The sequence below is a fragment of the Oncorhynchus kisutch genome, linkage group LG14 (assembly GCF_002021735.2).
Source record: "Oncorhynchus kisutch isolate 150728-3 linkage group LG14, Okis_V2, whole genome shotgun sequence".
NCBI classification, from domain to species: Eukaryota; Metazoa; Chordata; class Actinopteri; order Salmoniformes; family Salmonidae; genus Oncorhynchus; species Oncorhynchus kisutch.
In genome coordinates, this window is record NC_034187.2 from 79965279 (window position 1) to 79975761 (window position 10483).

The following is a 10483-nucleotide window of genomic DNA, read 5'->3' on the forward strand; positions in this document are numbered from 1 at the left end:
TTAGCATACCCCCTGAGTCCCTTCCCTGTTTCACACCTGGTAGTTTGGTGGATGGGATTACCAGCTCTCTGTAACCTAGAGGGCAACCAGTGGGTCCATCTCCCCTATACCATGTTTCTTGTAGGATGACTATGTCTGTATTTCCAATTTATTGGTGAAGTCCAGATTCCTGCTCTTTAGGTCAAAGGCAGATGACCTCAGGCCTGGGCTATTCCAGGAAGATAGTGAAGGCTTTGTGTTCCATACAGTGTCCAATGTTGTTGATCGTGTGGTTGGTGTGAGCAGAGCCTCTCTCTCTCTCTCTCTCTCTCTCTCACTCTCTCTCTCTCTCTTCCCTTTCCATCCAACCCACTCTTTCTGAGCAGTGTTCTTCTCCTCCCCTCCCCTCCCCTTCCCTCCCTCCCACTCTCTCTGAGCAGTGTTCTTCTCCTCCCTCCCTCCCCCTCCCCTTCCCTCCCTCCCACTCTCTCTGAGCAGTGTTCTTCTCCTCCCCTCCCCTTCCCATCCCTCCCACTCTCTCTGAGCAGTGTTCTTCTCCTCCATCCTCCCCTCCCCTCCCCTCCCCTTCCCATCCCTCCCACTCTCTCTGAGCAGTGTTCTTCTCCTCCATCCTCCCCTCCCCTCCCCTTCACATCCCTCCCACTCTCTCTGAGCAGTGTTCTTATCCTCCCTCCTCCCCTCCCCTTCACATCCCTCCCACTCTCTCTGAGCATTGTTCTTATCCTCCCTCCTCCCCTCCCCTTCACATCCCTCCCACTCTCTCTGAGCAGTGTTCTTCTCCTCCATCCTCCCCTCCCCTCCCCTTCACATCCCTCCCACTCTCTCTGAGCAGTTTTCTTCTCCTCCATCCTCCCCTCCCCTCCCCTTCCCATCCGTCCCACTCTCTCTGAGCAGTGTTCTTATCCTCCCTCCTCCCCTCCCCTTCACATCCCTCCCACTCTCTCTGAGCAGTGTTCTTCTCCTCCATCCTCCCCTCCCCTCCCCTCCCCTTCACATCCCTCCCACTCTCTCTGAGCAGTGTTCTTATCCTCCCTCCTCCCCTCCCCTTCACATCCCTCCCACTCTCTCTGAGCAGTGTTCTTCTCCTCCATCCTCCCCTCCCCTCCCCTTCACATCCCTCCCACTCTCTCTGAGCAGTGTTCTTATCCTCCCTCCTCCCCTCCCCTTCACATCCCTCCCACTCTCTCTGAGCAGTGTTCTTATCCTCCCTCCTCCCCTCCCCTTCACATCCCTCCCACTCTCTCTGAGCAGTGTTCTTATCCTCCCCCCTCCCCTCCCCTTCACATCCCTCCCACTCTCTCTAAGCAGTGTTCTTCTCCTCCCTCCTCCCTCCTCCCTCCTCCCTCCTCCCTCCTCCCTCCTCCCTCCTCCCTCCTCCCTCCTCCCTCCTCCCTCCTCCCTCCTCCCCCAATCCTCAGTTCTCTTCTTCTTCCTATTTTTTCTTTTTATTATTTGATTCTACCCGCTGGACTCCTTACTATCCCTCTGCCCCTCCCCCTGCCCCTCCCCCTCCCTCTCCCCCTGCCCCTCCCCCTGCCCCTTCCTCTGCCCCTCCCCCTGCCTCTCCCCCTGCCCCTCCCTCTGCCCCTCCCCCTGCCCCTCCCTCTGCCCCTCCCCCTGCCCCTCCCCCTGCCTCTCCCCCTGCCCCTGCCCCTCCCCCTCCCCCTGCCCCTCCCCTCTATTCAATTCAAAGGGGCTTTATGCTTTATTGGCATGGGAAACAGACTATATACACAAAAGTATATGCACACCGCATCAAATTAGTGGATTTGGCTATTTCAGCCACACCTGTTGCTGACAGGTGTATTAAATCGAGCACACAGCCATGAGATCTCCATAGACAAACATCGGCAGTAGAATGGCTTTACTGAAGAGCTCAGTGACTTTCAACGTGGCACCGTCACGGAATGTCACCTTTCCAACAAGTCAGTTAGTCAAATGTCTGCCCTGCTAGAGCTGCCACGGTCAACTGTAAGTGCTGTTATTGTGAAGTGGAAATGTATAAGAGCAGCAACGGCTCAGCCGGTGAAGTGGTAGGCCACACAAGCTCACAGAACGGGACCGTTCGTCTGTCCTCAGTTGCAACACTCACTACCGAGTTCCAAACTGCTTCTGGAAGCAACATCAGCACAAGAACTGTTCGTTGGGAGCTTCATGAAATGGGTTTCCGTGGCCGAGCAGCCGCACACAAGCCTAAGATCACCATGCGCAATGCCAAGTGTCGGCTGGACTGGTGTAAAACTCACCGCCATTGGACTCTGGAGCAGAGGAAACATGTACTCTGGAGTGATGTTTTTTTAATGGTTCAGGCCCCTTAGTTCCAGTGAAGGGAAATCTTAATGCTACAGCATTCAATGGCATTTGGGATGAATTGGAACCCCGACTGCGAGCCAGGAGGCCTAATCGCCCAACCTCACCAATGCTCTTGTGGCTGAATGGAAGCAAGTCCCCGCAGCAATGTTCCAACATCTAGTGGAAAGCCTTCCCAGAAGACTGGAGGCTGGTATAGCAGCAATGTTCCAACATCTAGTGGAAAGCCTTCCCAGAAGACTGGAGGTTGTTATAGCAGCAATGTTCCAACATCTAGTGGAAAGCCTTCCCAGAAGACTGGAGGCTGTTATAGCAGCAATGTTCCAACATCTAGTGGAAAGCCTTCCCAGAAGACTGGAGGCTGGTATAGCAGCAATGTTCCAACATCTAGTGGAAAGCCTTCCCAGAAGACTGGAGGCTGTTATAGCAGCAATGTTCCAACATCTAGTGGAAAGCCTTCCCAGAAGACTGGAGGCTGTTATGGCAGCAAAAGGGGAGGACCAACTCCATATTAAAGCCCAGGATGTTGGAATGAGATGTTCGATGAGCAGGTGTCCACATACTTTTGGTCATGTAGTGTATTTTACATTGCCAAAGCAAGTGCAATAAACAACATAAACAAAACTGAGAAAAAACGAATTAAACAACTTTTTTTTGTTGTTAAATGTTAGAAATTAACAGTTAAAGATTGAATTCAAAAAGGCTTTAAAATGATAGACATTTCATGTGTTTATATTATCAGCCATGTATAATGTTTTAGTAATGTCCAATAGTACAAATAGAGAACGAAGACAAATAATCTGATAAGTGGTGATATTTACAATGTTGTTTGCAGTTCACAGGTTGCTCTTTTTCCATGACAACGGTGCACAAATCTCACTGCTATGATTGCAGTTTCACCTAACATAAAGGAGTTCATCACTGTTGGATCTGTCCTCCCTGTTAAGAGCCAGATAAAATGCCAATTTGCTCTGTGTTTTTTTAGTTGATTCTTTCCACTGTTGTCACATAGTTATATATTTGCTTTCTCATAATTTGGTTGCGTCTAATTGTGTTTCTGGCCTGGGGCTCTGTGGGGTCTGTTTATGAACTGAGACCGGGAACCAGCTGGCTGAGGGGACATCTGTCTGTCTGTCTGTCTGTCTTCTCCCCTCCCCCTCTCAGAGTGATGACATCACGAACAGCCGGTCTTAAATCGACCAGTAGGATTGCAGCATGGCAGTGGTGCTGACTCCATTCTCTCTGCTCCTCTCCCTCCTCTCCCTCCTCTCTCTCTCTTGCTGCCCTCTCATTTCTCCACACTACTGCTAACATGGCTGAGGCATTCACAGGCACATGGAACCTGAAGGAGAGCAAGAACTTTGATGAATACATGAAGGCCCTGGGTGAGCAGCGTGTGTGTGTGTGTGTGTGTGTGTGTGTGTGTGTGTGTGTGTGTGTGTGTGTGTGTGTGTGTGTGTGTGTGTGTGTGTGTGTGTGTGTGTGTGTGTGTGTGTGTGTGTGTGTGTGTGTGTGTGTGTGTGTGTGTGAGCAGCGTGTGTGTGTGTGTGTGTGTGTGTGTGTGTGTGTGTGTGTTTTATACATGCGGGTGTGTGTGGAGTAACGGTAAAATGCCTCCCTGCCTGCCTGCTGGTGTATGGGTACACTTGTGAGAAGGGTGTGACTGTTCATCAATACTTAAAGGTGTGTGTTTGTGTGCAGCCGCATATGTGCATTCTTGTGCAGATATTGTGTGTGTTTGTGAACACATACACACATATGCGCAAAAAATACACACGCAGGTGTTTATTTATGCACGCCCACCATATGTGTGTGTGTGTAAGTAGCAGAGCGTGTGTGTGTGTAAGTAGCAGAGCATGTGTGTGTAAGTAGCAGAGCATGTGTGTGTAAGTAGCAGAGCATGTGTGTGTGTAAGTAGCAGAGCATGTGTGTGTGTGTAAGTAGCAGAGCGTGTGTGTGTAAGTAGCAGAGCATGTGTGTGTGTGTGTAAGTAGCAGAGCATGTGTGTGTAAGTAGCAGAGCGTGTGTGTGTGTAAGTAGCAGAGCATGTGTGTGTGCGCATGTAAGGAGCAGAGCATGTGTAGCAGAGCATGTGTAGCAGAGCATGTGTAGCAGAGCGTGTGTAGCAGAGCATGTGTAGCAGAGCATGTGTAGCAGAGCATGTGTAGCAGAGCATGTGTGTGTAAGTAGCAGAGCGTGTGTAGCAGAGCGTGTGTAGCAGAGCGTGTGTAGCAGAGCGTGTGTAGCAGAGCGTGTGTAGCAGAGCATGTGTAGCAGAGCATGTGTAGCAGAGCATGTGTAGCAGAGCATGTGTAGCAGAGCGTGTGTAGCAGAGCATGTGTGTGTAAAGGGATAAAACAGGATTTTGACATTTTTTAAACCTTTATTTAACTAGGAAAGTCCGTTTTAAGAACAAATTCCCATTTACAATGACGGCCTACCCTGGCCAAACGCTAACCCTGGCCAAACGCTAACCCTGGCCAAACGCTAACCCTGGCCAAACGCTAACCCTGGCCAAACGCTAACCCTGGCCAATTATGCGCCGCCCTATGGGGCTCCCAATCACAGCCGGTTGTGATACAGCCTTGAAATCAAACCAGGGTCTGTAGTGACGCCTCTAGCACTGAGATACAGTACCTTAGACCGCTGCGCCACTCGTAAAAACTAAAACATAAAAACTACCTCTAACTACCTTCATACTGGATGCAGAGACATAAAAACTACCTCTAACTACCTTCATACTGGATGCAGAGAGCTCATATTAAGTAGATAAAGGGCCACAATCACAAAGTGTCCTTTTCAAGGGACAATGCAGACGTTAACGTCAGGCATGGGAAGACTGGGTGTGGTCGGGACAATTACAAAAAGAGAGAGAAGGAAGAGGGAAGAGAGGGAAAGGGACAGAAGGAGAGAGAGAAAAGGAAGAGGGAAGATGGACAGAAGGAGAGAGAGAGAAGGAAGAGGGAAGAGAGAGAAAGGGACAGAAGGAGAGAGAGAAGGAAGAGGGAAGAGAGGGAAAGGGACAGAAGGAGAGAGAGAAGGAAGAGGGAAGAGAGGGAAAGGGACAGAAGGAGAGCGAGAGAAGGAAGAGGGAAGAGAGGGAAAGGGGCAGAAGGAGAGAGAGAGAAGTAGGAACAGAACAGTGGAGGCTGTTGGGGAGAAGCTATAGGAGGACGGCCTCATTGTATTGGCTGGAATGGAATCAATGGCACGGAGCCGACCATGTGGTTTCCATACGTTTGATAGCGTTCCATTTATTTAATTCCAGCCAATACAATGAGCTCATCCTTCTATAGCCCCTCCCACCAGCCTCCACTGGAACATAAAAAGATGGAGATAGAAAATCAGGACGGAGAGAGCAGCAAGATTTGTGACCTGTTGCCACAAGAAAAGAGCAACCAGTGAAGAACAAACACCATTGTAAATACAACCCATATTTATGTTTATTTATTTTCCCTTGTGTACCCTTAACCATTTGTACATCGTTGCAACACTGTATATATACGTAATATGACATTTGTAATGTCTTTATTATTTTGAAACGTCTGTATGTGTAATGTTTACTGTTCATTTTTTATTGTTTATTTCACTTTTCTATATTATCTACCTCACTTGCTTTGGCGATGTTAACATATGTTTCCCATGGCATTAAAGCCCCTTGAAATGAATTGAATTGACAGAGAGAGGAGAGAGGGGGGGGGAGGAGAAGAAAGAGAGAGAGAGACTTTAAATGGGGGAGGGGGATATGCCTCCACTGTGAGAAACACACACACACACACACACACACACACACACACACACAAAGGGGTGGAATTCTCTGAAAGAGCGCTCCTTGTCTGAAGCTAGCATTGTGAGGAGGGGTTGAATATTAACATAGTGTGTGTGTGTGTGCCTGTGTGCGACCCTTGTTTGGTGACTGATGGGCGTTATTAGCATCGACGTGTCTGCGCTTGTCACCATGGTAATGACCCCTAAACCCCAGACCCAACTCTCCTGATCACAGGCGACACACACTGGCTGTTTGTTGTATGAGTGTGTCACGTTTAGCCTTGGACTCGGCTGTTACAGAAACGTTACTTCAGTTGAGGGCAGAAGGACTCTAGACCGTACCCCTCCACACTCAGCCCGGTACCCCTCCACACTCAGCCCGGTACCCCTCCACACTCAGCCCGGTACCCCTCCACACTCAGCCCGGTACCCCTCCACACTCAGCCCGGTACCCCTCCACACACAGCCCGGTACCCCTCCACACTCAGCCCGGTACCCCTCCACACTCAGCCCGGTACCCCTCCACACTCAGCCCGGTCAACGACCGTACCCACACACACACACACTCTAATCTCTAGTTTGTGTGTTTTTCTTCAAACATTCAGCCAAAGTCATCAGAGACGTTGACCGGGCTGAGTGTGGACGGCTAGACCGTACCCCTCCACACTCAGCCCGGTCAACGTCTCTGATGACTTTGGCTCAATGTTTGAAGAAAAACACACAAACTAGAGATTAGAGTGTGCGTGTGTGTGTGCGCGCGCGTTAGATGCAATGAGAACAGTCATTGTCTGGTCACAAGTCTGTTCCCTTTAGTACGGTTCGTTCTCTTTTTGACCCATAGTCACCATAGTTACAATACGTTGTTATGGCCTTGTGGAAGAGTCACCATAGTTACAATACGTTGTTATGGCCTTGTGGAAGAGTCACCATAGTTACAATACGTTGTTATGGCCTTGTGGAAGAGTCAGTTACACATCATGAATCCCAAAAGTGTGGGCGCGTTCGTTCATATTGCATTTGGGTTTTTCCTCAGAAATGAATGTCAACGTTAAGGGTGGGGCCGTATTGGCAGCAGTATATAACTATGCATCCAGATGATGGCTCGGCTATAACAGTCGTATCCCGAATCTGAAGTCTTTAACCCTGCAATGTGTTTTTTGATTGACAGGTGTGGGCTTTGCAACCCGCCAGGTTGGCGGTATGACCAAGCCCACCACCGTCATCGAGGTAGCGGGAGACACGGTCACTCTGAAGACGCAGAGCACCTTCAAGAACACCGAGATCAACTTCAAACTGGGAGAGGAGTTCGACGAGACCACCGCCGACGACAGGAAGGTCAAGGTAAGAGGTCAGGAGCGCTAAGAGACCGACCTAAGTCTGAGATGGCTAGCTGATAGTCATTATGGTGGTGGTAGCAACGATATGTTTTTATCATTTTTATGGCTAACGCGTTAAACTTTACGGCTAATACGCATTATGAGGCCGTTATAACGCATCGTAAGAGTTGTCACGAGTGTGTATCCTTATAATGGGGTGAAAGGTCAGGAGGTCAGGCGTTAGGGGCCGAGAGGTTAAGTATGATGGACCATAGCAAAATGGTTGTATCTGCCATGAGATCCATCAGAGGTCTCAGTAGGAGAAAACAGACCGACTACATGGATCAAACAGAGGCTTTGTTGGGTGGGTCAGTTAGGATTGAGGGGGTCAAAGATAAGAGGTGAGAGGTCAAGGTGGATGAGTTGTAGCTGTGTGACAAGACACAAATGCTACATCGATGACAGAGAGAGAGAGAGAGAGAGAGAGAGAGAGAGAGAGAGAGAGAGAGAGAGAGGCTACTGAGCATGATCTGAGTGAATAGAAAGACACAATGTCTTATTGTTGAGGAATGGTTACTCATGGTAGGGTGGGTGTGTAATGTATAGAGTGTGTGTGTATCTAGCAACTTTAACTCTTGATAGGTGGGCACACATGCTACATACACTCTTAGAAAAAAGGGTTCCAAAATGGTTTTTCGGCTGTCCCCATAGAATAACCCTTTTTGGTTCCAGGTAAAACCCTTTTTGGTTCCAGGTAAAACCCTTTTTGGTTCCAGGTAAAACCCTTTTTGGTTCCAGGTAAAACCCTTTTTGGTTCCAGGTAAAACCCTTTTTAGTTCCAGGTAAAAACCCTTTTTGGTTCCAGGTAAAAACCCTTTTTAGTTCCAGGTATAAAAAAACGCTTTTTTTCTCCATCTGCAGAAAGGGTTTTACATGAAACCAAAAGGGTTCAAGGGTTCTCCAAAGGGTTCTTCAAAGGGTTCTCCAAAGGGTTCTCCAAAGGGTTCTCCAGAGGGTTCTCCAAATGGTTATCCAGAGGGTTCTCCAAAGGGTTCTCCAAAGGGTTCTCCTATGGGGACAGCCAAAGAACCGTATTAGGTTTTAGACAGCCCCTTTTTTTCTAAGAGTAGGCATTCTTTATCTGGCAATCACAATACACATTAACCTCAGTCTTAAACCCACTGAGACTTCTCCTTTATCGGCAGTAGATTGTACCAATCACAATACACATTAACCTCAGTCTCAAACCCACTGAGACTTCTCCTTTATCGGCGTGTTTGTTCATAACTCATAATGTCTCATTCTCTCTCTAGTCCCTAATAACGGTTGAGGGTGGTAAGATGATTCACGTGCAGAAGTGGGACGGCAAGGAGACCACTCTGGTCCGTGAAGTCAGCGGCAACGCCCTCGAACTGGTCAGTACTGAGTGTGTGTGTGTGTGTGTGTATTGGTGTTAACTCTTACATGTAAGAATGTGTCTGTTGTATATCTAACTCTCCTCTCCTCTCCACAGACACTGAAACTTGGTGATGTCATCTGCACACGCTCCTACATCAAGGCCGAGTAACAACGTCCAAAAAACGATCCTTTACCACACCTGCCAAAATAACAACAACCCTTCACCCTTAACCCCCGATCCACACTGTAACGACCTCTAACCCCCGACCCCTTCTATGTTGTCCCGTCCTTCTCTTTGTATGAAACACTGAATAAATTCCACTGACGTTTATTTTCTTCTCTAAAGCCTTCCTGAGTTCTTCTCTGTCAGTCACCTCACAATCCCCATGACAACAGTCACAACACCTACATCAGAGGCTCGACTTTCATCAATCCACAGGGATTTTGCCACTGGCCTGGAGGAAAATCAGTGAATCTACTAACTGTGTGTAGCAACCATTTTGTGCCAAATGGCTCATCACGTGTTTCAGTTGTAGCAGCCATCTGGGTGGGTTATGGCAGCCATTTTGTGCCAAATGGCTCATCACGTGTTTCAGTTGTAGCAGCCATCTGGGTGGGTTATGGCAGCCATTTTGTGCCAAATGGCTCATCACGTGTTTCAGTTGTAGCAGCCATCTGGGTGGGTTATGGCAGCCATTTTGTGCCAAATGGCTCATCACGTGTTTCAGTTGTAGCAGCCATCTGGGTGGGCTATGGCAGCCATTTTGTGCCAAGTTGAGATCTGAGGCTGCTGTAGGGGAAGCAGCACATGGCTCCTCAGACGGATCAAAACTGCTCTATATTCTGCTGTCAGAGAAGGGTGTGTGTAGGCATTGCATGTGCGTATTGTTGGATTCTGGGTAAACTTTGAACATTGAGATATTAAAGACATGATAGATCAGACGCATAGTATATAAAGGAGTGAGAAGGTAATGGTTCTCTGTAGTAAGACAACTAAGCTTGGAATGTGTTGAGTGCAGGGAAAACAATGGGATGTGACAGTACTGATAAGGGGAGAAACTGTTGAAGGCTCATATCACTTAGTTCTCTGCTTAGCAAGAAGGATGCAATGTTTAGAGATACGGAGGAGACTCCACCCAAAGTGGGGTATGAATACCACCATGTCTGTGTCTGAATTACAGCTGTAACGACCCTTTGGGAAGAATTAAACTTTGACAAGGTCGTCTAGTGTCCGTGAGTTATTTATTCTGAAAAATAAGAACCTGACAGTATGTTGCAAAATCCTTTCCACTTTGACCCATTTCTGAATAGTTATGGCCGTGCGTTAGGCTCATACCAACCATCCTGATCTCGCAAGCTTACATTCTGTCCATGTAGCGAAACAGAATGTAGGTTTGCGAGATCAGGATGGTTGGTACTGAGGCTAGCCGTGTGTGGCTCAGGGCAGGGGAGTTGACCTGTGGTACTATTATAGCAGACCAGCGAACACAGTTTACGTCTTTACAGAGCATCACAGGGTGAATAATTATAGGAGTGTGTGTGTGTGTGTGTGTGTTCTGCCGCAATCACGACATGTCGGGAAAACTCAGGACCTCCGAGTTAAAATGAACCTAAGTTATTTGTGTAAAGCACATCTCTCTCTCTCTCTCTCTCTCTCTCTCTCTCTCTCTTTGAATGAGAGAAACTCAAGG

General features: G+C 48.3%; 1 protein-coding gene across 1 annotated transcript; it reads left to right on the forward strand.

The window, feature by feature from the left end:
- Positions 1–3389: 3389 nt before the first annotated feature.
- On the forward strand, positions 3390–10014 carry LOC109883787 (fatty acid-binding protein, heart-like). The gene is made up of 4 exons (XM_020475816.2): positions 3390–3695; positions 7247–7419; positions 8708–8809; positions 8908–10014. Exons 1-4 carry the CDS (start codon positions 3623–3625, stop codon positions 8959–8961), a joined length of 402 nt encoding a protein of 133 aa, XP_020331405.2. The 5' UTR covers positions 3390–3622; the 3' UTR covers positions 8962–10014.
- Positions 10015–10483: the final 469 nt, after the last annotated feature.